The sequence below is a fragment of the Podarcis cretensis genome (assembly GCF_951804945.1).
Source record: "Podarcis cretensis genome assembly, chromosome: 2".
Classification (NCBI taxonomy): Eukaryota; Metazoa; Chordata; class Lepidosauria; order Squamata; family Lacertidae; genus Podarcis; species Podarcis cretensis.
This window is the reverse complement of record NC_137171.1, coordinates 108,302,320-108,327,629: the sequence shown is the minus strand read 5'-3', so window position 1 is coordinate 108,327,629 and position 25,310 is coordinate 108,302,320. Positions and strand designations below refer to the sequence as shown.

Genomic DNA, 25,310 nt, shown 5'->3' with positions numbered 1-25,310 from the left:
TCATGAGAATTTTAACTGATGCTTCAGGGAAACCTTGCAGCTCAGTTGGTTAGAGCGTCGTGCTGATGACACCAAGTTCACAGGTCCGATCCCCATACGTGACAGCTGCGTATTCTTGCACTGCAGAGGGTTGGACTCTGCAGTTCTATGATTCTATACATTGGCTCACATCCAGCATCCACATTCATTGAGGGGGAAACAGCGCCTCTTGAAGCACATCCCATGTATGTATCTGCTATATAGTTAGGAAAGCAGTTTGCCTGTCTGTGTGTTCTCTATGCATTCAGATGCATTCAGCCACTGTCTGGTGCTGGGTGGATAAAATTCAATGAGATTTTTTAAAATTAAAATCAGATTTTTTTTATTTAAATCAGATTTTTTTTATTTAAATCAGATTTTTTTTTATTTAAATCAGATTTTTAAAATAAAATGCTTTTGGAGGAAAAATCTTTCTAAAGATAGTTTTCTATTTAAATTACATTACAGTGGTACCTCGGGTTAAGTACTTAATTCGTTCTGGAGGTCCGTTCTTAACCTGAAACTGTTATTAACCTGAAGCACCACTTTAGCCTATGGCGCCTCCTGCTGCCACTGCGATGCAGCTGCACAATTTCTGTTCTCATCCTGAAGCAAAGTTTTCAACCCGAGGTACTATTTCTGGGTTAGCGGAGTCTGTAACCTTAAGCGTCTGTAATCCGAGGTACCACTGTATAGTCCAAAGGCTATTCATCAGGAAATAAGGATTTATTTTAGGTTTTTCATGTATGCTAAAACTCAGTCTAAGTTTTGGTTTTTTTAATCGTTTAAGCACATCAGTTAACAAACATGGATACATATGCCATAATGTTATTGTTTTAGTTAAATAAATTGTTTAAATTCTTATTAAAGAAATGATTTTTTTTTCTCCTTCCAATAAAGTACAGCAGAAAAGTTGCCCAAATATAAACAATAATTTCATAATTACCTGTCTTTGTATTTCTAATAGTACAGTGGTACCTCAGGTTAAGTACTTAATTCGTTCCGGAGGTCCGTTCTTAACATGAAACTGTTCTAAACCTGAAGCACCACTTTAGCTAATGGAGCCTCCTGCTGCCACCGCGCTGCTGGAACACAATTTCTGTTCTCATCCTGAAGCAAATTTCTTAACCCGAGGTACTATTTCTGGGTTAGCAGAGTCTGTAACCTGAAGCGTATATAACCTGAAGCGTATGTAACCCGAGGTACCACTGTATAACCAAATCACTAATTTTTGATATAACTGTAAAAACTACTCTGAAAATTTATTATTCCAAAAATGAAACCTTCATCTGGTTGTAAATGTTAAGATTATACCACCAAGAATGAGTCTTTCTGTAAAAAAAAAAAAAAAAAAAAGATTTAAATCATCATCATCAATCAATCAATCTTTATTACGGTCCAGAGACCCAACAAATCATTACAAAGCAATACACAATTTATACAGCCTTCCTCCAGGTTAAACAAGCATTTTGTTTAGAATATAGGGATCATTTGTTCTTGCAACCACCGATAAAAACTTTGCCACTGCTAATGTTCTAGCATTTGTCCGGTCTTCCAGTAGGAACCTGACATCGTGAGCCTCTGGTTTTAAATCAAGTCTTACTGACTAGTGATTTAAATCATGATTTAAATCAAATCCACCCTGGTCTGGTGTCTAATGTAACTTAGCAAAAAAAAAAAAGCCTGCAAGTTACTAGCCCTCAACATTTCACTTGCTCACGCTGACCTCATGAAATAGAGAGGTGTGCTAAATTGTTGCTCTGTGTTACCTCCAGGGATCGTTCTTGGAACGAGCTCCTGCCTGCTGACTATCTTAGAATTCCAGCCTGCAAAACTTAGCAGTTCCCAATCATAAGAAAGTTCCTGGACCCAGCTGGTTCTTTCTTTTCCCAAACCCTCTTTCTAAGAAACAGGAACGAATGAAAGATGCTCTGCTTACCTCTTCGTAGTAGATGCTCAGCGGAGACGTCCAGGTGATTGTTTTTCAACTCTGGAGAAAAAGCACCAACGTAGCAGGACGAACAGTTCAGTGCTTCCAGCCGGGAATGAAGAGCGAAAGTGAAGAGAGGAGGGAGGAGCGTGGCTTCATCTCAGCTTACCATCACCACCAACCCCTCCTTGAGACCTTGGCGTTAGAGGATAAGCCTTAGCAGCAAATGCACCCATGAAGTCAAAACAGAAGGTGTTTGAGCAGAGCAGCGCTGGAGTGCGTCCAAGTTCCCTGCGGGGGGAACCACAGATACAGCAAGTGTCTCCAATGTGAAGGCAAAGCCTAGCCATCCTGGCTCAAAGCACCCAAAAGCCCTCTCCTCCCTGAATATGTCTCATCCTCTTTTAAAGTCATCCAAATTGGTGGCTCCTGTGGAGCAAGTTCCATAGTAAACTGTACACTACATAAATAAGTATTTTCTTTTATGTGTCCCAAATCTTCCAACAGAATCTTCTGTTAACTTTGAATCCATCTTCCAGCTTCGTTGGTGTTCACAAGTTCACAAGTGTTAAGAGAGGGGCAGAAAAACTTTCCTCTGTCCGCTTTTCTGCACAAAGGCATAATATTATAAACTTCTCCCAGCTGGATTGTTGTCGTTCATAGTCTACATTCACGTGTCCGTGTTTTCTTTTTACATAAGGGGGTGGGGGGGTATGCAGGGCTGGATTTAGGTTTGATGAGGCCCTAAAGCTACTGAAGGAAATGGGGCCCTTTATATGTCCAGCTGTCCTTTGTCAACAACAAATTGCCGCTGTTTTTTGTGTTGAATAAATGCTATACAGTGGTACCTCGGGTTACATACACTTCAGGTTACACACTCCGCTAACCCAGAAATAGTGTTTCAGGTTAAGAACTTTGCTTCAGGATAAGAACAGAAATCGGGCTCCGGCGGTGTGGCAGCAGCAGGAGGCCCCATTAGCTAAAGTGGTGCTTCAGGTAAAGAACAGATTCAGGTTAAGAACGGACCTCCAGAATGAATTAAGTACTTAACCTGAGGTACCACTGTATGGTAATTTATGAACCTAATAGGTATCTAAAGCCATCTGCACATAACAAATAGGAGCCTACACAACACAAAACACTGTTGCTGTCTGCTGGTTTTATTTCATTTGTTTTTTATCTTGTATTTTGGAAATGTAAATCCAGGTTTTTTTCCCTTTAAATTTTTTTTGGGGGGCCCAATATAGTGGGGCCTGAAGCTCTACCTTGTTTTGCTTTGTTGTAAACAAAATCTGCGCTTCTTCCCTTATGGGGTATCCAAGAGCCCATATAGAGTCCTTACGTGGGTTCCCTATTGGTAGGAGAAAATAACAGAGGCCAACCAGAGAATATTGAGAAGCAAAGCAGCTAGTAAGCCTGATCTTTATTGATCTCTTGCAACAGGGTACTCCCCTCACATGCAGGAAAGGAGGAGGACCCCAAACAAAGGTGTGCCTGCCCTTATATTTACCTTCCCGCCAGAGCGGTACCTATTTATCTACTTGCACTTTGATGTACTTTCAAACTGCTAGGTTGGCAGGAGCAGGGACCGAGCAACGGGAGCTCACCCCGTCGCAGGGATTCGAACTGCCAACCTTGTGATCGGCAAGTCCTAGGCTCTGTGGTTTAAACCACAGCGCCACTCGCGTCCCATATACAGTGGTACCTCGGGTTAAGTACTTCATTCGTTCCGGAGGTTCGTTCTTAACCTGAAACTGTTCTTAACCTGAAGTGCCACTTTAGCTAATGGGGCCTCCTGCTGCCACTGCGCCACCGGAGCACGATTTCTGTTCTCATCCTGTTCTCATCCTGAAACAAAGTTTCTTAACCCAAGGTACTATTTCTGGGTTAGCGTAGTCTGTAACCTGAAGCGTATGTAACCCAAGGTACCACTGTATATGTGTAAATAAACTATGGTTACCGGACGTCCCCGTTTCCCAGGGACAGTCCCCGGATTTACAAATCTGTCCCCGGACAAAATCCGTCCCTGGAATGTCCCCAGATTTAATGTCCCCGGATTTATATTTTAAGTGTTGCAGATTTATTAGTAGGGAATGAATGTTGTGTGATTGGTTCAACGGCACAAGACGCATCATATGGGGACTTCTGGTGAGGCAAAATGGCGGGTGCCACAGCAGCGAGCAGCTCCTGAAGCCAGCCAGGGCCAACTGCGCTACCAGGCTGGATCTGGGCTGCTGAGACTGCCGCTGCCTCGGCCAAGGGGGAACTGGGGACGCCTGGCGCGTCAACTGGGGGAACTGCTGACTCCCGTCCGTGACCCAAATTGAGCCGGGAGCGAGAGCTCCTGGCCACCCGGCTGACTGCCCAGTAGCGCTCCAGGGCCAGGAAAAACCCCAGAGCCAATGCAGGGAGAAGGAGAAGGAAGAGAGAGAAAGAGGAAGGAGAAAAAAGAAGGGAGCCCCGATCTGGTTGCGCCGCTACCGCCGCTGCTGAGGAGAAGAGGTAGGAGTGCACTGGGAGGGCAAGGACATGTGACCGAACTCAGGTCCGACCCGAGGCTACTCCACGGCAGCTAGCGCTCCAAGAGAGCAGGCCGGGGCCCAGAGGAAGGCTGTGCGACAGAGGAGACCACAGAAGAGAAGATATTACTTCTTCTTTTCTTTTTAATATTTTTTTTATTCTTTGGGGGGGGGGAATCTGGTAACCTTAAAATAAACCATGAATCATTAAGGCACCACACTCTTCACTGTCCCTCATTCCAAGGAAACCAAACCCTGGATAAGCACCTGGAACCCCTGGAATTCTGTGCCTCTCAGAGATTGGGGTGCCATGCAACAGTACTTTGCGGGACACCATGACTGTTTAAAGTAGTATAAAGGTAAAGGTAAAGGGACCCCTGACCATTAGGTCCAGTCGTGGCCGACTCTGGGGTTACGGCGCTTATCTCACTTTGCTGGCCGTGGGAGCCGCCGTTTGTCCGCAGACAGCTTCTGGGTCATGTGGCCAACATGACTAAGCCGCTTCTGGCGAACCAGAGCAGCACATGGAAACGCCGTTTACCTTCCCGCCGGAGCGGTACCTATTTATATACTTGCACTTTGACGTGCTTTCGAACTGCTAGGTGGACAGGAGCAGGGACCGAGCAACGGGAGCTCACCCTGTCTGAACTGCCAACCTTCTGATCGGCAAGTCCTAGGCTCTGTAGTTTAACCCACAGCGCCACCCGCGTCCCTAAAGTGGTATAACACTGCTTTAAATGTATAGTCCAGGTGGGGCCCAGCTTTTACTCAGAGCAAATCCATTGAAATTAATGAGCATGACTAAATTGGGTCTTACCGATTTCAGCAGGTCTACTCTGAGTAAAACGTAATTGACTACTAATTGACTATCTCCAGATATTATGGGCTGGAGCTAAGATTCCACCCTTGAGCTTGTTCTTGTGGTCACCTTCATTCTCATTTATGGATGTGTGGTTAACCTGTTGTTTTGAGTCTGCGAAAGTGTCTTACTGAAGAAGTTAATGAAGCCCGTTTAGCAAACTTGTATGGTGAACGCCCAGTTAATCGGCTCAGCGTTCAAGTCATTAGGTTAATTAAACAAAACAGGATAATTGGAATAGGGGGCTGTAGCTATGAATATTGGGGGTGGAAGACTGCGTATAACTCACTGGCAGAACAAATGATGCCGTGCTTTAAAATTAGAGGGTGTTCTACTAGGGTGTCAGAAATTACAGGGTGCCCCTTCTGGGAACTGTGATGGCAATTAAGGCATCTTCTGAGAATCTGTACTAGAGGATAGAAAACAATCCCAAGGTTGCAGCATTTCGTGGAAGATAATAGCAAGCCATCTGCCGGCACCACAAGGACGGCCTTGTCAGCTTCTCTTCCCCGTAACTCCATGATCCTGTCCTTCTCCCACAATAACCTGCCTTTCCTTAGCTAGCGTGAATGAAGGCAATGCAAATGGGCTGTAAAATGTTGGGAGGTCCACAGAATTTCCAGGTTTTGATGGCATACGTATCCACAACACAGCAGCAGGGAAAGCTATTTACTGTATTTTTTTGCTCTATAAGACTCACTTTCTCCCTTCTAAATAGTAAGGGGAAATGTGTGTGCGTCTTATGGAGTGAGTGCAGGCTGCATAGCTATCACAGAAGCCAGAACAGCAAGAGGGATTGCTGCTTTCACTGCGCAGCTGTCAGGGGCTCAGGAGCAGAAGCACAGGGAAGAGGGGAGATGGAGAGCGAAGGGGAAGAATCTGAGGGCAGCGTAGGGGAAGATGACAGTGGCCCGAGAGATTCCATGAGCCTCTCCAGCGAATCGGAAGATTCACAGAAGGGGGCTCCGATGGCCAGGGCAAGGGGGGTCCCGGGAGGGACGCACCAGAAGCTAGGGGCCAGCAGCGACTCCCAAAGCAGCAGCTGGAGATTGAGACCAGTTTCCCCACCAGAGCGTAGCGGGGGGGGGAGGAGTCCCATGTGTCAGGGCAGGCTTCCCCTCCAGTGGGGAGAGAAGATGAGTCAGGGCTGACCACGCCCCTATCGCTGAGTGAGGGAACGGAGGGGAAGTCAGATCCAGCTGGCCCCCCCGAAGGGGGAAGCAGTGACAGGAGCAGTGTAACGGTCAGGAGGAAGGTGGCCGGGTGGGCGCGCGCGCCAAGTTCAAATGTACAGGCGCGCGGGACAGCAGGGAGCTCGGATTGGGAGCCAGGTCCTAAAGCACGCCGGAGGCAGGGGGAAGAATCCGGGGACTCTTCAGCATCAGAAGAGTCCAGAAAGGGCAACACCCCGGCGGGCAGACGGACCCAGAGGAGGAAAGAACAACGGAAGAGGTGGAGTAAGGCTAGAGTCTTAAACTGGTGTCTAGGGGGAGGAGACTCAGACGGAGCTTCGGCGGTCTAGGGTTTAAGACGTAGAGCTGCGCGCTACGGCTTTGGAATGGAAACTGAACTTCAATAAAGACTTTTGTATATAACCACGACCTGGCGTTGGTCCTCTGTGAGCTGGGACCTTGGGCAGCTCTGACAGCAGCGATCCGTCTTGCTGTTCTGGCTTCTGAGATTCAGAATATTTTTTTACTTGTTTTCCTCCTCCAAAAACTAGATGCGTCTTGTGGTCTGGTGCGTCTTATAGAGTGAAAAATATGGTATTTGGAGGCCACAATTGATAGTGTGTCAGCCACAACTGGGCAGTCCTGAAAGGAGAGACCCCAAAAGGAAGTAACCCCTTTGGGTTTCTCCTGCTATGAGAATTATAAGGTCTAAGATATAAAATAAACGTACCGAGCAAACACAAACATAAATTTATAAACCGCATGTCTGAAACAGTACAGTTGTACCTCAGGTTGAAGTTGCTTCAGGTTGAGCGCTTTTGGGTTGCGCTCCGCGGCGACCCGGAAGTAATGGAAAATGTTACTTCCGGGTTTCGTCGTTCACGCATGCGCAGTCAAAAATGCCATCACGCACATGCGCGGAAGTGGCGAATCACGACCCGCGCACACGCAGACGTGAGTTCTGTTTACTTCAGGATGCGAACGGGGCTCCGGAATGAATCCAGTTCGTATCCAGAGGTACCACTGTACAGGAAAAAGTCCTGAAACCATTTTGTCTCTCCCAAATGACCTCAAATATTTCTCTGCAAGGTTTAAGGAAATGGGGAGCCTCCCCATTGTCTCTTTGCTTACAAATCCTGTCTCAAGGGCACATTTAAGATATGAATAGGGTGAGCCTGTGACCTGGATTCAGAAATTGAGTAGTTATCATAACAAAAGAGTGGCCAGGATGCCCAGGTAGTCCAATCAGGTAACCTGGCAGACAGGATAAAAACAACACACTCAGATTTCTGTTGTAGTCCACCCCTTCTCTGATGTATGTATGCTTTATGGAGGGGTGGTCTTGGGCTACAGGGTAGGCAGTTCAAAAGTCTATATAAGGGCATACGCGCATGGTTCGGGGTCCCTCCTGCCCCCAGCGTGTGGTTTGTGAGCACCCTGTTGCAACAGTTAATAAAGATTAGGCTCACTAGCTGCTTTGCTTCTCAATATTCTCTGGTTGGCCTCTGTTCTTTTCTCCTGCCAATAGAGAACCTACAAAAGGATTCTATATGGGCTCTTGGGTACCCCATAAGGGAAAAGGCCAAGAAGAGGGCACTTCTTGTGGGTTGTAGACAGATTTGCTCCTAGGTGATAGACAGCGGTGAAAGAGAGAGAAAGAAAAAAATGAATCTCTCTTCCAGGTGAGAGTTGGAATGCTGAGGAGAGCCTAAACGCAATTCACGATAACGTGTCCAGAACGATTGGTGGGTATTTTGTGATTGTGCTATTTTGTATTACCTTGAGTGATTTGTTGTATCTATTGTGCTTTTGTTGTATAGTGGCACCTCGGTTTACGAAATTAATCCATTCCAGAAGTCCGTTCTTAAACCGAAACCATTCTTAAACCAAGGCACACTTTCCCTAATGAAGCCTCCTGTTGCTGGTGCCCTTCCACCATTCAGATTCCGTTCTTAGACCGAGGAAAAGTTCGCAAACTGGGACACTACTTCCTGTTCTGCGGAGTTTGTAAACCAAATCATTCTTAAACAAGACTGTTCTTAAACCGAGGTACCACTGTACAGTCAAACCTCGGTTCCCAAACACCTCCATTTTGGAATGTTCCGGCTCCCGAACGCCAAAAACCCAGAAGTAGGTGTTTCGATTTCTGAACATTTTTTGGAAGCCGAACATCCGACGCAGCTTCCGCTTGAGTGCATTAAGTTCCTGCAGCCAATCGGAAGCCTCAGTTGTTGAACATTTCAGAAGCTGAACGGGCTTCTGGAATGGATTACGTTTGACAACCGAGGTTTGACTGTATACTTATTTTCTGTTAGTCTGCTCTTCGCCACTTCGGGGGACTTTGGACCTAAAAGCAATATATAAATAAACCATAACCGCAATATGGTTATCATCTGAACAAACACAGGCGACAGACGCTGTCTTTCCCCCCCCTTGATCTGCTTATCCTGAATTTTGTATTCTGCAGGGATGGGGACTATGTTGTTGTTAGGCTCCAAATCCCCAGCCATAAGAGGACCATAAGATCCCCATTTCTGCTGTGTGCCAAAATCCTTCATTCAGCCACTAATGCTGCAGATCTTACGAGTTACACATGCTTTTGTAGAAAGAACAATCTCCACTGAATTCAGACTTTACCCACATCTTCATTCCTGAGCTCACAGATTCCATTAAATGAGGAAAATTTTGAGTGACTCTACCTGACTCTAATCACATTTCTGCCCCTGTCTTATTATTATTATTATCATAACTGGATCAATGGCATACATTTCTTTTACTAGGGCATGTTCTCTCGGAATATGCACACTTTCCTGTTACACAGAATTCTTCGGCACTGAGAACAACGGGTAAAGGTGGTTCACCCCATGGTTAATTCGGGGGGCGGGGTAAATAGTGTCCACACTTAAGGCTGCTTTAAAGTGCTGCCATTCTTATATGAAGTCGCTTTTGCGGATACCCCAAGAACCATCTGCACATGCTCAGAGGCACACATTTTCCCTTCGCAACTTGCCAAACTGAACACTGGCATAGAAAGTTAAGTTGGAGAACGTTGAGACGTGGGCTAGATTAAGGCCCAGATGCCACATCTGCTTGGCCTGCAGAATAATAATATTTATTTATTCATTCATTCATTCATTCCCCACCCACCTGACTGGGTTTCCCCAGCCACTCTGAGTGGCTTCCAGCAAAATATTAAAATACAGTTATTCATCAAATATTAAAAGCTTCCCTAAACAGGGCTGCCTTCAGATGTCTTCTAAACAGTGGCGTAGCGTGGGTTGTCAGCACCCGGGGCAAGGCAAGTAATTTGCACCCCCTAACCCGTGGATTTGCGCCCCCTAACCCTAACCCCCAGATGTTGCGCCCAGTGCGGCCGGCCCCCCCTGCACCCCCCACGCTACGCCACTGCTTCTAAAAGTCAGATAGTTGAACCCCAGGTTGAAATCCCAATGGCATCTTCAGGTAGAGGTGGAATAAACCTTGGAGGGCCACTGCCAGAATGTAAAAATAAAATAAACTTCGTATAAGACAATCTCTGGTCTATACTGGTGGAAAGAGTTGTGTGTGCTGCTGTCGGGTGGAGAGAAATGCTTTTTCCCAAACTGTGTGACCACTAGAGGTCTCTGATGATGGAAGGGAAAAGGGGGGAGACCACTCTCTATGTCCCCCGCCTCTCTCTCTCCTTTTCCCTTGACCGGGATATCAAGAATTGAACTTCCTGAGTCAAGAAGTCCCCCACCTTTCTATGTCCGCTTCAAGAAGTGGCTTTTGCTGGAGAGATCCCGAGGTGGGTGTGAGGAGGGAAGTTGCAAAACTAGGGTTTCTCTCAAATGTGCTCTAAACTGCGCAGGAAAGGCTGTAAGGGATCTGGGGCTAAGCAAGCGAATGAATCTTCTCTTCCATCATACAGCTGTTTGCCCTGCCTGCTGAAATGGTCCTGGGGCTCAGAGTCTCCCTGCCTGCCGTTGCAAGAAGAAGAAGAAGTGGCTGAGATAGCAAATGATAAAGGAGAATAAGGAGGTTAAGAAGAGCAGTGCTGGATCAGGCCAGTGGCTTGTCTAGTCCAGCATCCTGCTCTCTCAGTGGCCAGCCAGATTCCAGAGGGGATGCTGCAAGCAGGACCTGAGACCAAGGGAACTCTCTCCTGGTGCAGCGATAAAACCACTAGCGCATTTGCAACGCTAAGCAGGGTCTGGTATGGTTTCAAACTGGATGGGGGACCGCATGTTGAGATTCCTGCATTGCCAGGGGTTGGGCTAGATGATGCTCAGGGTCCCTTCCAACTTTACAGTTCCATGATTCCTGCAATATCCGGCCACTGGAATCCAGAGCTATACTTTCGGATTAATGTAACTGTGGCGTTTGCCTCCTAGGTGGGTCATTAGGAAAGGGTTAAATGAGTGAGAATGTGATTGGCCAGTGGGAATGCAAGGGGGAGTAAAAGTTAGAGTGGGAGGTTTTGAAAGTCAGTTGAGGTTTGGGAATTGGAGAAGGAAGAGGGAGGAATAGGCAGTGTATTGTGAGAGAGTGAGAGGAATTGTTGGGTGGAGTCAGATAGATAGTTGGGGATAATCAGTTTGAAGTTGTTAGGAACTAAGATTAAGAAACTGCCAAGAAAAATTAACTGTAACCATAAGCTTGTTCCTGCATTTAAAAAATAAACTTGATTATTTGTTAATGTTAACAACTGACTGGACTCCGTGTGTCCCCGTGAGATACGGGGTGGTGGCAGCGGAAAAAGCAATCCAGTGGTGGCACAGGGTCAATCAGCTGTCAAATGTCCGGGGACCCTGTATGATCGCCACAGTAACCATCAATAGTCTTCTCCTCCATGAGTCCTCAAAGGAAGCGACAGCAACAGGAAAGGAAGCTCTCTTTAAAAAAAACTTACTTAGGAAGGGGAGACTGCTCCTGCTGAACCTTAGGCTAAACCCCTTATGCCTTGCAAACCCTGTATTATGGTGGGGAGGGGGGGTGATTGCAGTGCCTAGTAGCAGATAGAAACAGATATTGAGAGGTGAATGCAACTGTGATCCGTCACATCCGCCAGGCCAGTGGCGGTTGTTCGTGAGTAACCAGGCAGGACTCCGACCTGTCTTTAACAGGTTTTATTTTGGTGCAAAACTATTTACAGTGCAGAGCCATCAGTTCATGTCTGCCTCAATCGCTAGCAGAATCCGGGAGGGGTCGTTTCCCCATAAGAGCTTAGTCACCCCACAGCCTTTTCCTTCCTTCCTTGCATTTCACACCTCTGCACAAGGTGGGTGACTGAAGAAGCATGCTTCCCTCCTTGCCGGCTTGGCAAGGAGTGGTGCCAAGGCTCCCAGCAGCATCCTCTGGTCCCTCTCCCTCTTCCCCACTGGAGGTGTGGCTTTCCCCACCACAGGAAGAGGAACTGCTTCTCAAGATTTTCGGAGGTTCCCTGTAAGCCAACTGCCCCTCTGCCTCCCTTCCCTGTTCCAATGGCAGTCTCCTGACACCAGCAGCCAAAAAGTGGCCACAAACCAGGCCGGCCGGCCTATGAAACAGAAGGAGATGGGACTAGTACTAGAGCAGACTCTACTACACCTCGCTGCAGGGGGGGCCTCTTGAATGCTGCCCCTGCAGGTCAAAATGGAGAAAGATTATTAAGATGATGATGATGATGATGATGATGATTTATACATACATACCCTGCCCATCCAACTGCGTTTCCCCAGCTACTCTGGGAGGCTCCCAACAGATTAAAAACAGAATAAAACATCAAACATTAAAAAAACTAAACAGGGCTGCCTTCAGGTGTCTTCTAAAAGTCAGATACAGTGGTACCTCGGGTTACATATGCTTCAGGTTACAGACACTTCAGGTTACAGACTCCGCTAACCCAGAAATGGTACCTCAGGTTAAGAACTTTGCTTCAGGATGAGAACAGAAATCGTACGGTGGCAGCGGGAGGCCCCATTAGCTAAAGTGGTGCTTCAGGTTAAGAACAGTTTCAGGTTAAGAATGGACCTCCGGAACGAATTAAGTTCTTAACATGAGGTACCACTGTAAGACAGATAGTTGTTTATTTCCTTGACATCTGGTGGGAGGGCGTTCCACAGGGCAGGCGCCACCACCAAGAAAGCCCTCTGCCTGGTTCCCTGTAACTTAACCCGAGGTACCACTGTAGTTGTTTATTTCCTTGACATCTGGTGGGAGGGCATTCCACAGGCCACCACTGAGAAGGCCCCCTGCTGTTGTGATAGATTTCTGCTCACAAGGAGATTTTTGCACAGGGAGCTTCCCAAAATTTAATCTTCAGGCTGCAGTCCTATGTGGTACAGACTGTCTGTTTGTTTTTAACACCTCACAACTCTTAATGTTGTTGAGCAGGTCCCATTTTGTTAATTACAGGGATGGGTGACCTGAGTGGCCATCCATGCTCCCATCAGCCCCAGCCAGCACGGCCAGTGGTCAGGGATGATGGGAGCCGCAGTCAAATCTAGAATGTATTTGGACATTCCATGTCTCCATCACCCCTGACCAATGGCTGATGGGAAGCAGAGTCCCACAACAGCTAAATAATGACTTGTATCTGTTGCTCTTTGGCCAGCTATATCTGTTTCTTGTGGTTCATCTTCCAAATACAGGCAGTGAGCTCCATCATCTCCTGTTCAGTGAAGAAGCCAGCAAACGATTAGCACCTTGACACTGAGGTAAGCCATCAGAGATGTCTCCAAGAAGGACCTGGAGCAGCATCTCTCAGACACCTGTGCTGAGGAAGTCCTTGAAGAATAAAGTGGAAGTGCAGCGACAGAACTATGGCAACAGGGTAAATAAGCAGGAGGTTCCCACCATGCCTCAGAAGGCCTACAGCAAACAGCAGCCCAACGGCGGCACCGAATACAGGAAAAGCTTCTCAAAGTGTTCCAATCTGACTAAACACAAAAGAACTCGCAAGAGAGAAAAGCCTTGTCGGTGCCTTGAGTGTGGGAAGAGCTTCTGCAGGAGCTCAAGTCTGAAAAAGGTAAAGGGACCCCTGACCATTAGGTCCAGTCGTGGCCAACTCTGGGGTTGCGGTGCTCATCTCGCTTTACTGGCCGAGGGAGCCGGCGTACAGCTTCCGGGTCATGTGGCCAGCATGACTAAGCCGCTTCTGGCGAACAAGAGCAGCGCACGGAAACACCGTTTACCTTCCCACCAGAGCGATACCTATTTATCTACTTGCACTTTGCCGTGCTTTTGAACTGCTAGGTTTGCAGGAGCTGGGACCGAGCAACGGGAGCTCACCCCGTCACGGGGTTTCAAACCACCGACCTTCTGATTGGCAAGTCCTAGGCTCTGTGGTTTAACCCACAGCGCCACCCATGTCCCTCAAGTCTGAGTAAAAGGTAAAGGTAAAGGTACCCCTGCCCGTACGGGCCAGTCTTGACAGACTCTGGGGTTGTGCGCCCATCTCACTTAAGAGGCCAGGGGCCAGCGCTGTCCGGAGACACTTCCGGGTCACGTGGCCAGCGTGACATCGCTGCTCTGGCGAGCCAGAGCCGCACACAGAAACGCCGTTTACCTTCCCGCTGGTAAGCGGTCCCTATTTATCTACTTGCACCCGGAGGTGCTTTCGAACTGCTAGGTTGGCAGGCGCTGGGACCGAGCAGCGGGAGCGCACCCTGCCGCAGGGATTCGAACCGCCGACCTTTCGATCGGCAAGCCCTAGGCGCTGAGGCTTTAACCCACAGCGCCACCTGCGTCCCTTCAAGTCTGAGTAGGCACCAGCAAAAACACAGGCCTGAGGACCCCTGTGCTTGTGCAGAGTGCGGGGAGAGCTTTTCAAGCAAATTGGTTTTGGCCCAGCTCCACAGGACCCGGGTGGAGATCGAGCCCTGCCAGTGCATTGACTGCAGCAAGATGCTCAGCCACAGTTCCCACCAGAAGTGTCAGCTGAGGCCCCCACTGGAAAAGCAGAAGGCCCAGTTCAACTGGTTCGGCGACACCGGCCGTGTTTCCAGGGCCGCCAGGAGAAGCAAAGGTGCCCAGGCCACCAGGAAGCTTGCTTCCTCTGCTCTCAAGACCCCCAATCCCATCACAAGAGGCACCAGCGGATTCACGCCAAAGAGAACCCCGTCTCTTTCCTGTCCTTGTGGCCTTATCCAACTCAGGCGTGTTAAATAAAGACCCTGGGGCAAAGGGGATGAAATATACTCAGAGTCGCAAGTGATTTCATGCTCTTTATTCAGCTCATAGTGGTGAGGAGGAATGAATGTCCCCTCAAAGTATCTGCTTTATATACATTATTTACACAATGGGCTGCACATGATTGGCTAATTCCAGAATTCTACTGTAAGCCAATCAGGTTGTGGATTCACTTCAATCTGGAGCATGATTGGGTGGTTCCTGCCAACCAATCATACTGCTGCATTGTTCTAGGACCAATCAGACTGCTGCATTCTGAATCCTATTGTTCTAGGACCAATCAGACTGCTGCCTTTCGGATCCTATTGTTCTAGGACCAATCAGACTGCTGCAGTTTGGATCCTATTTGACTCAGTACATAACAGGGGAGGAGCAGGAAGCTCAAGGGACAGGAATGAATGGGCTGGTGCCTGAGAGCTGTGCAGTCAGTGGGCTGGTGGACTGTTTAGTACAGTGGTACCTCGGGTTAAGTACTTAATTCGTTCCGGAGGTCCGTTCTTAACCTGAAACTGTTCTTAACCTGAAGAACCACTTTAGCTAATGGGGCCTCCTGCTTCCGCCTCGCCACCAGAGCCCAATTTCTGTTCTCATCCTGAAGCAAAGTTCTTAACCTGAAGCACTATTTCTGGGTTAGCGAAGTCTGTAACCTGAAGCGTATGTAACCTGAAGCGTATGTAACCCGAGGTACCACTGTACAAAAGAAAACCTGTCTAATGTTTGGGTGGGGAAAATAAATAGCTTGGACCTTAGAGCTGAGTGTGTGTACCCACATGCATGCATCTATTATCATTCTTTGCAGAAGGACGCTTCAGGTTACAGACGCTTCAGGTTACAGACTCTGCTAACCCAGAAATAGTACCTTGGGTTAAGAACTTTGCTTCAGGATGAGAACAGAAATCGTGCTCCTGCGGTGTGGCAGCAGCAGGAGGCCCCATTAGCTAAAGTGTTGCTTCAGGTTAAGAACAGTTTCAGGTTAAGTATGGACCTCCGGAACGAATTAAGTACTTAACCTGGGGTACCACTGTATATCAGGCCCAGGGCCCACCTGGCCTGCCTTTGGGAGCAACAGCGCTCTTCCCTCCTGCCATTTCTAGCACCTGGTATTCAGAACAATAGTGAACGTAGCCATCAGAATTCAGATTCAGATGCCAGGTGAAGTTAGTTATCCCTTGTTTGTTCACCTGTTTGCTCAAAGGGAGAAGGAAACAGGCTGCGTACCCAAGCATCCACATTGTGGTTTATTATTGTCAAGGTTTATGGCTTTCCATTACATTAAAATGAAGCTCCTTTCCCAGCAGCCCCTATCTAAAGCAAGAATCAGCAAGAATCGCCCTGCCTGGGCGAAGGTGCTGGGGTTCTCTGTTATTCAGTAGGATATAACTGGGGGCATCTTGTACTTCCTTTGGGGGACTTGGAAACACTACCATTATCCCAACGCACATTGCCAGCTGCACATCCTTGTTCCTGTAGTGTCATCCCTGTATTCAGGGGAAGTAGAAATTATTGCTAATATCAGTCTTAATCTGATGTTTTCTGGGGACATCATTGCATCTCATTCCTCCGGGATTTGCTTTGTTGATACCCGCATAAGTCAGGCTTATTGCTCAAACGGCAACTATACCACTATAAATGTTAAGTGCGGAAAAGCCCTGGGCGCAAGAGGTTCTGCGTTCCGTTCAAACACCAAACCATGTCCCTGGAGAAATTGGAGCCTAGGACTTGCCGATCAGAAGGCCGGCGGTTCGAATCCCCTCGATGGGGTGAGCTCCCGTTGCTCGGTCACAGCTCCTGCCAACCTAGCAGTTCGAAAGCATGTCAAAGTGCAAGTAGATAAATAGGTACCGCTGCAGCAGGAAGGTAAACAGCGTTTCCGTGCGCTGCTCTGGTTCGCCAGAAGAGGCTTAGTCATTCTGGCCACATGACCCAGAAGATGTACGCCAGCTCCCTCAGCCAATAAAGCGAGATGAGCGCCACAACCCCAGATTCGTCCGTGACTGGACCCAACGGTCAGCGGTCCCTTTACCTTTTAAGTAGTTTCATAAACACAAGAGACACCCAGGAAGTACTCACTGTACTGTAAATAAATATTATTCTGCAAAACACAGGTTTGAGCACCCTATCTGGTGTGCTGCATCTTTCCATTTTTGGAGACTCTTCACTTTTTGTTCATTTGTTTAAATTTGAAAAAGAAAGAAGGTGTTTATAGCCCCTTTTAAATGGTGTTTAACTGGACGCTTACCAAGGGTTACTCAACGAGACAAGCAGTAATGAATTCTACTCTTTGCGTGTAGTTGAGAGCATTCTGGTAACCAGAGATTGTACCATGTATATGGGCGACAAGGTGATTATGAAAGCCAGTGTGGGGTAATGGTTAGTGTGTCGGACTAGGACCTGGGAGACTGGGGTTCAAATCCCCACTCTGCCATGAAGCTCTCAGGGTGACCTTGGACCAGTCACTGCCTCTCAGCCTAACCTACCTTACAGGGTTGTTGTGAGGATACAGTGGGGAGAAGAACTATGTCCACTGCCATGAGCTCCTTAGCAGAATGGTGGAATAGAAATGCAATGAACAATGACATGAATATGACCCTGCTGGTGGCAGAGGGAACCAAAGGACAACTTACATTTCCGAGACCCTTTCAATGTGCTCCAATGGAGAACTGGCCAGTGGCCAGGCAAATCCTACCCTAAAAACAGTAATGGGATTATAGATAGGGTAGGAAGCCAGAAACACTCCTGGAGGAGAGATCCAGCGGTAGTATCTGCTTTTGGTTTGCATTCTTTAAAAAATAATGATGCAAGTTTGTGCTCCAATAATGGAGGTAAAAATAAATAAGGAGATGCCAGATCCTAAGGGGACAACAGGTATTCAGATCACAATCATCTGTGATTTTTTTTGTCAGTCTGATTTTTGTCCAGGAAATCTTAATAAAGCAGTTCTCGCTTGGGAAGGTGTGCAGCCCGAACCTTTCAGAGGGAGAATCTATCAGCCAGGCCGTCGTCCCTAATCCAGGAGAATTTCCATACTCGTGAAACTTTGCACAAGGAAGGGTTTTTTTATAACCTATTTCCTACCCCCTCGCCCACTCCCCATCACCTCACCTTATTGCTGTGGGGCATCCCTGTTGCTATAGCTGAGGAACACAGTGCTATTTCCACAATAACAAATGCTCTGCAAAGACAGGATTAGAAGGAACAAACTTTCCTTAGCAGTTTGATGGTGGCACAAAACTGAAACTATTATCCACTTTCGGTTCCACTCCAAAGTGTTCCCCCCACATGCAGCCATTTCTTCTCAGTCCCTTTTGTTCCTGCGCAGGTGGTAGGTGGGGAGGGGGCTTTTTCAACCTGAGGGTAGCATTCCCCCACGGGCCATCTCCCCAGAGGCAGGAGCAGAGACAAGAGTGGGTGGGGAAGTAAACGCATTTCAGCCGTGCAAACAGCAGTTTCCTACACATACATCTCTCCCTGCCCCCTCTATCCACATAAAAGCGGAACAGGGCCAAGCCTACAGTAGGCAGACGGAGGCAGCTGCCTCAGGCAGCAGCAGATACTGGAAGGCAAGAGACCAGCTCTGGCATGTGACACACCCTGTGTCTGCCCCACCTGCAAGACAGTCCTCAGACTGAGGCGCTGGGTTATCCTCAAGACTGGTGAGTGAGGGACTTCCCCTGCGGGCGAAGACAAGGCTCTGGCAAATTGAGCAGACGAGACCAAGAGTGGGTGCCACGGTCAAGACGGCGGTTTCTGCACATGCTGTAAAGCGGCCTTTCTCAACCTGTGGGTCCCCAGATGTTGTTGAACTACAACTCCCATCACCCCTAGCTAGCAAGGCCAGAGCACAGGGATGATGGGAGTTGTAGTCCAACAACATCTGGGGACCCACAGGTTGAGAACCGCCGCAAAGGGAAGTGAGGAGCACATGGGGCTCATCAACCCAAGAAGGTAGCCCTTCTAGGGGAAGGAAAACTCTTGATCCTAAACCTCCGCTGCCTTGTGGGACATCTTCAGAAGAAGAAAAGGCTAAGGAGTAAACCCTGAACAAATCCAGAGTGGAGAGACTGGATGGAGCCTTCCTTCCGGCAACTCCTGCAGCCAAGGGCGGAGGAAGGGGGGTGCGGTGGGGGCGGGCCACCCTGGGTGTCACCACTGAGGGGGGTGACAAAATGCCGGGCGGCACTCACCGTAGGGTCTTCAGCGTGCCCGAGCCACACGTCTCTCTGGGGAGTGACGCAGTGACTTGGGCGCCTGGAGGCTCTGCGCTGCCCCAAATGGTCCACCTGCCACCTCTTCCTCAGCTGTAGGGCGACTGAGCGGAAGGAGGCAGGCAGACTCCTCGGAGGCCCCACAGAACGTCCTGCCCTGGCTGGCCCCACCCCCTCGGGCGGCTGGTCCCGCCCCAGGGCACAAGACACACCCTCCACCCCAGTCCCCCAATTGGCTTGCTCCACCGCTGCCTGCGGCCAAGCTGTTGCCCAACATATTGCTCTGCTTTCCTTTGGAGAACATCAGCGGGGCCGAGAGACTGGGAGTCTTGTTATCTGGGCAGCCCATGACCGCCAGACACACTGCTCAGGCTTGCGCCTCCGGGCAGCCACTTTGGTGCTGCTAAGACAGCTGTTTGACTTCACATACACACACACCTCGGAGGTGCACTCCATTGCTTCTCGAGACAGATGGATGCCAACAACTCAAAGTCACTTAAGCATTAAAGCATCAACGTTAACGCACACTTTGCGCAGAGTAAGTCCCATTGAGCTCTATTGGGGTGGGGAGAAAGACATGTGTAAGAGGGCACTGTAAGTGAATCACTTTGCAGAAATTCTTCATCTACTTCCTACACTCTTAATAAGCTCAACAACAAGACGCTTCCTGTTCAGAACTGTAACGCTGGTTATAAATACGAAAACCACATGCATCGTGACTTGTTTATTACATTGCAATAATATTGCTATTAACTGAGTTTTTTATATTTAAAAAAACCTATAACCTGCACATCTTAGATGATATTAAATAAAAGAGGGTATTTTAAAGGAAGCACCCAATAGCAGGTGGTCCTTTGCGGAAGAGAAGTAGGAAAGAAAAGCCCTTATGAACGAGCTCCAATGACATCCACCAAATTACTCAAGACAGATTTCTGAGTTGGGAGAGCTGGGGGTTCAAGTTCGCTCTCAGTTCTATTGTGGAATGTCAGGGATCTGCTTGGCCGGCCAGGGTGGATCTGGTGATCTGCCACTGCAGGAGCAAGTGAAGGCGATAACAAAAAACAGGTGCTGCAAAGTCACAGTTGGGGTGCAGCCGGGCCAGAGATCCCACCAAAAAAATCTTGTCCGCCAAACGACACGCAGGCGTGGTTAAGAGTCACCATCAGTACATTTGGTTAGGGTAAGGCCACAAGGGCAGGAAAGAGACGGGGTTCTCTCCGGCGTGAATCCGCTGGTGCCTCTTGTGATGGGAGCTGCGGCTGAAGCTTTTGCCGCAGTCGGAGCAGGTGTAGGGCTTCTCGCCTGTGTGGATGCGGTTGTGCTGCGTGAGGGTGGACTTGTCGGTGAAGCTCTTCCCGCAGTCGGAGCAGGTGTAGGGCTTCTCGCCCGTGTGGATCCTCTTGTGGCGGATCAGGTTGGAGCTGACGTTGAAGCACTTCCCGCAGTGGTTGCACTCAAAGGGCTTCTCCCCGGTGTGGATGCGCATGTGCTTGACCAGGTCCGAGGTCTGGTTGAAGCTCTGCCAGCACTCTGCGCACGTGTGGGGGATTTCGAAGGGGGAGTTCTGCTTCTTCGAGGCCCTGGCCTTCTTGGCTTTGCCCGGAAGCGAAGCCTTGTCGGTGGGGGAGCTCTCCGGGTGGCTACATTTGCCCGGCTGCTTGCCCGGCGGGCTCTTCAGGTGGCGCTTGTGGTGGGAGCTGCGGCTGAAGGTCTTCCCGCAGTCGATGCACTGGTAGGGCTTCTCGCCGGTGTGCGTCCGGACATGCTGGACCAAAGTCGACTTGTCGGTGAAGCTCTTCCCGCACTCGGAGCACAGGTAGGGCTTCTCGCCCGTGTGGATCCTCTGGTGGCGGCTCAGGTTGGAGCTCACGCTGAACATCTTCCCGCAGTCCAGGCACCTGAAGGGCTTCTCGCCCGTGTGGATCCTCTGGTGGTTGAGCAGGTCCGAGCTCTGCGCAAAGGTCTGTCCGCACTCGGTGCAGATGTTGGGGTTCTCTCCAGAGTAGGTCCTCTGCGGGGCAGCGAGGCCTTTGCGCTTCCTCGCTTTCTTATCAGGGGGGCCAGCCCCCTTTCCCTCCAACAGGAGGCGGCTATGCTCCTGGTCATCCGACGCCCGACGACCCTTCGGCCGCCTATTCTGACCTGAGGTCTGAGGCGTTTTCCCTTTTGATCTTTTGGGAGGCATCTCACTTAGGTTTCACTGGAACAGTCCCCCTAGAGTCACTCTTGTAGTCCCATCACCTGTTCAGATAAACAGAGAGCGAGAGAGAGAGCTGTTCACATGTTGCCTATGGCACGCATCAGGGATGGAGCTTTAGGGATGCTTTTAATGTTTAACAGACCACTGTATTTTAATACTTTGTTGGAAGCCACTCAGAGTGGCTGGGGAAACCCAGCCAAATGGGCGAGGTATAAATAATAAAATAATAATAATAATAATAATAATTATTATTATTATTATTATTATTATTATTATTATTATTATTATTATAGTGGTACCTCTGGTTACAGACGCTTCAGGTTACATGCACTTCAGATTACAGACTCCGCTAACCCAGAAATAGTGCTTCAGGTTAAGAACTTTGCTTCAGGATGAGAACAGAAATCGTGCTCCGGTGGCGCGGCGGCAGCTGGAGGCCCCATTAGCTAAAGTGGTTCTTCAGGTTAAGAACAGTTTCAGGTTAAGAACGGACCTCCGGGACGAATTAAGTACTTAACCAGAGGTACCACTGTAGTATTATTATTATTATTATTATTATTATTATTATTATTAAGAACCTACTCCCCTCTAGATGTTCTGGGACCCCATCTCCCATCAGCCAGCAGTTATCAATGGTGTTAGGGATGATGGGAGCTATAGGAACAGTACTACCTAAAATGTATAGAAACTTATTCATGTATGCTACTACAGCGGCAAGAATGTTACTCGCCCCAAAATGGAAAGAAGCAGAAGTCCCAGCAAAAGGAAGAATGGATACGGAAACTTATGCAATAGGCAGAAATGGTGAAACTTAACGGAAGAATAAGAAATCAAGATAACAATTTTATTCTTCTTTTTTTTGGGGGGGTTTTGCAAAAGAATGGAAATGATTTATTGAAATATTTACAGATAAATTGTAAACAGTTAAAAACATTGACAGGATTGTTGTAATAACCTGCCGTTTCATAAGAGTATATATTTAAGGAAGATGAATAAATGAGTGAATTAAGTTAACTTGGATAGACAGAAGATATTAAAAACTAATTTAGGGAACCGCAGAAAGAGGGGGAAGGAAGTGAAGTTTTGAAATGTCAAAATGATGGTTAAATTAGTGAAATGCATAAAATTAGTGAAATGCATAAAATTAGTGAAATGTATAAACTTGAAAAGTACAAAGAAAGAAATGAAGGGGGAAAATGAATGATGAGAGTTGAGGTTCCATAACATTGAGCGGGCCACAATGTTCTCCATCTCAATCTCACATCTGCACCTTAAAACTGTCTTTTTCTCGAGCCCATTTCTTCAGCAAAGCCTTTCCCACTTTGACCTTACTGGACATTTATAGGAAGGTTACCCCTTTTATTTAAAAGAGCACACACACAAAATCCAGCTCCTGCGCATTCTGCAGTTGCATGTCAGGCAGGAATCCAATGGGCACAATTTTCTGCCACATAGTAGGAAACTATCTTATTCCATCGGTCCATTCTAGCTGCGTATTGTCTACTCTGACTGGCAGACGGCTCTCCAGAGTCTCCCAGTCTTTCCCAGCCCTACCTGAGGACTGAAGCTGGGGCCATCTGCATGCAAGTATATGCTCTGAGCTATGGCCCTAGCCATTGGCATTCATCTGCTTTGACATCTGCCCATCACAGAAACTGTGAAAGACAGAGGGGTTTTGGAAGGGACTAATAATAATAATAATAATAATATTTTATTTATATCCCGCCCTCCCCAGCCAAAGCCGGGCTCAGAGCGACTAACAACAGTAAAAGAATACAACATTCTAAATTCAGTTCATTATAAAATCAGTTCAAATCAAATTAATGGCAACCATTGGGCTAGAGTTCTGTGAAGATTGCCAAAGGAGGGGGTCAGACTGTGCCTTGGCCAAAGGCCTGGTGGAACAGCTCTGTCTTGCAGGCCCTGTGGAAAGATGTCAAGTCCCGCAGGGCCCTAGTCTCTTGTGGCAGAGCGTTCCACCAGATTGGAGCCACAGCGAAAAAAGCCCTGGCTCTGGTTGAGGCCAGCCTAAATAAAACTGGTGGCAGCTGTACTCCACGATCAACCAACTCTTTCCCCTCCTTTGACCCTGACCCGATGCCATCTGGTCCACGCCACTGCCACTGCCAGGGCTGCCACTTCTGTGCAGGGTACCCAAGCCGGGAAAGGCTCCTGCCCCTTTAACAGCCCCGCAGAAGGGATAATTCCACCAGATGCAGCAGCTGCTCCCGCGTGCGGGGTGGGGAGAGAGCTGCACCTGACGGACTTCTGCCTTCCGTGCAACTCTTAAAGGCACAGCGACCCTCTCAGAGTCTGAACTTGACGCTGCGCCTGGGGACAGAGCAGAGAGGTGCCCTTTCCCTCTGCATTCAGCACACTGTTGTGAATGAGACGCAGCCCAGACGGGGAGAGAGAAGCCGCGCTTACTCTGACAGCCTCCGCGAAGGGAGAGAGGGACTTGAACCGGTCGAAAGGGACAAGGCGTGGCTTTCGCTTTTCTGCGATGCCTTTCCCTTTCTCCCGTCCTGCTGTGGGCGGGCCCCTTTCGCCGGCGCCGTCAGCGGATCGGTGCCTGGAGCTGGTGGAAGGAAAGCTCCGGGCGAGAGCCCTGCAGAGGCGGCAATCCTCCAGGCATCGATCCCGCAAGGGGCTGGGCTGGAAGAAGGCAGGCGATCGGGGCGGCGCCTTGCTCCTTGGCCCGGGCATCAAGGAGCGCAGCAGCGCCTCGGCGCAGCGCAGGTGCGGCGGCGGCGGCGGCGAGATCAAGGCTTCTCCTCCTCCTCCTCCTCTCCAGCGCGCACGATCGCTTCCATCCGAGGCGGAGGCGCAGCCGTCGATGCGCTGCGCTGCTCGGGTTTGGGGGTCGCCGTGTGGCAGAGGAGTGGTGACAGGAAGCAGCATAATCGCCTAACCTGGGAAGCCCCACCTCAAAAGCGAGAGTGGAGAAAGCAAGGAAGGAGAGCGGGACGGCGGGCGCCTGCAATAGCGAGAGCCATCTGGTGGCCGCAGCCGTGGATACCTCGCCCCATTCATTCAGCTGCCGCGGGCGCGTCGCGACGTCTGAAGCGCGCTCCCCGCGCCTCCTCAAGAACCCTGGGAACTGTAGTACTGGGAATTGTAGGTTTTTTTGCGGGGAGATTGGATTTGAACGTATGGCGTGTGTATGCAGCCGCGGATGCTTCCAAACAGTGCCTGCGCACAGCCCAGTTTCTTACCCCCAAGAAGGTGGTGGTGGTGGTTGTTTAGTCGTGTCCGACTCTTCGTGACCCCATGGACCAGAGCATGCCAGGCACTCCTGTCTTCCACTGCCTCCCACAGTTTGGTCAAACTCATGCTGGTAGCTTCGAGAACACTATCCAACCATCTCGTCCTCTGTCATCCCCTTCTCCTTGTGCCCTCCATCTTTCCCAACATCAGGGTCTTTTCCAGGGAGTCTTCCCTTCTCATGAGGTGGCCAAAGTACTGGAGCCTCAGCTTCAGGATCTGTCCTTCCACTGAGCACTCAGGGCTGATTTCCTTAAGAATGGAGAGGTTTGATCTTCTTGCAGTCCATGGGACTCTCAAGAGTCTCCTCCAGCACCATAATTCAAAAGCATCCATTCTTCGGCGATCAACCTTCTTTATGGTCCAGCTCTCACTTCCATACATCACTACTGGGAAAACCATAGCACCCCCAATAGGTAGAGTGGTGCAATCCATACCTGAGCGTCTCCCTCTCTTGAAGAGGCAGTCCTGTTGCACGTATCTTCAGCGCTTTCAGACCCACCAAACATGCATTCGGGGACCCCTTCCTTTAATCTTTTGGCGTATGTTCTGCATGCTGGATAGTGCTGCTGTTGCAAACTAGCTTGGGTAAGGCCACTGCCACCCACTAGCAGGTCCCAACCCACCAGTTGAAGACTACATGATGGTAGGACTGCTGAGCTAGGTCCCCTTCCCTAAGGAAATGCTGCTTGCACCCTGACCTAACCCCAAGTATTTGTTTGGTGGTGGATTACCCAGATTCTCTCGCTCAGGAATTCATGGCTGCCTTGAGAGGTGCTCCTTGTTCCAGCTAAGGGCATACAACCACCTCCCCCACCTCCACTGTGTGTGGCTTTGATCAAGGGCCTACGCTGACCCAGGAAGAAACTACTGAGGAAATAGATAGCTCAGTTGGTTAGAGCAGTGTTTTTCAACCTTTTTTGGGCAAAGGCACACGTGTTTCATGAAAAAAAATCACGAGGCACACCACCATTAGAAAATGTTTAGTATTT

At 48.9% G+C, this 25,310-nt stretch overlaps 2 protein-coding genes across 2 annotated transcripts in view; both read right to left on the bottom strand.

The window, feature by feature from the left end:
- The window catches only part of LOC307210924 (kyphoscoliosis peptidase-like), a 41,227-nt gene extending 22,370 nt beyond the window's left edge, over positions 1–18,857 (bottom strand). The window contains exons 1-2 of the mRNA XM_079967129.1: positions 18,834–18,857; positions 1,958–2,143 (exon numbers count right to left, since the gene is read on the bottom strand). The gene's annotated coding sequence lies outside the window, so the exon portion shown is untranslated. The remainder of the gene's footprint in view (positions 1–1,957; positions 2,144–18,833) is intronic.
- A 706-nt stretch (positions 18,858–19,563) lies between these two features.
- On the bottom strand, positions 19,564–23,961 carry LOC307208891 (uncharacterized protein). The gene is made up of 2 exons (XM_079963918.1): positions 23,482–23,961; positions 19,564–21,095 (listed from the first exon to the last, which is right to left on the bottom strand). The coding sequence occupies exon 2, from the start codon at positions 21,037–21,039 to the stop codon at positions 20,017–20,019; it is 1,023 nt and encodes a 340-aa protein (XP_079820044.1). The 5' UTR covers positions 21,040–21,095; positions 23,482–23,961; the 3' UTR covers positions 19,564–20,016.
- Positions 23,962–25,310: the final 1,349 nt, after the last annotated feature.

Bases quoted from the DNA above. Each gene is read 5' to 3' on its own strand.
- LOC307208891 (XM_079963918.1), bottom strand. From the start codon at position 21,039: ATGCCTCCCAAAAGATCAAAAGGGAAAACGCCTCAGACCTCAGGTCAG.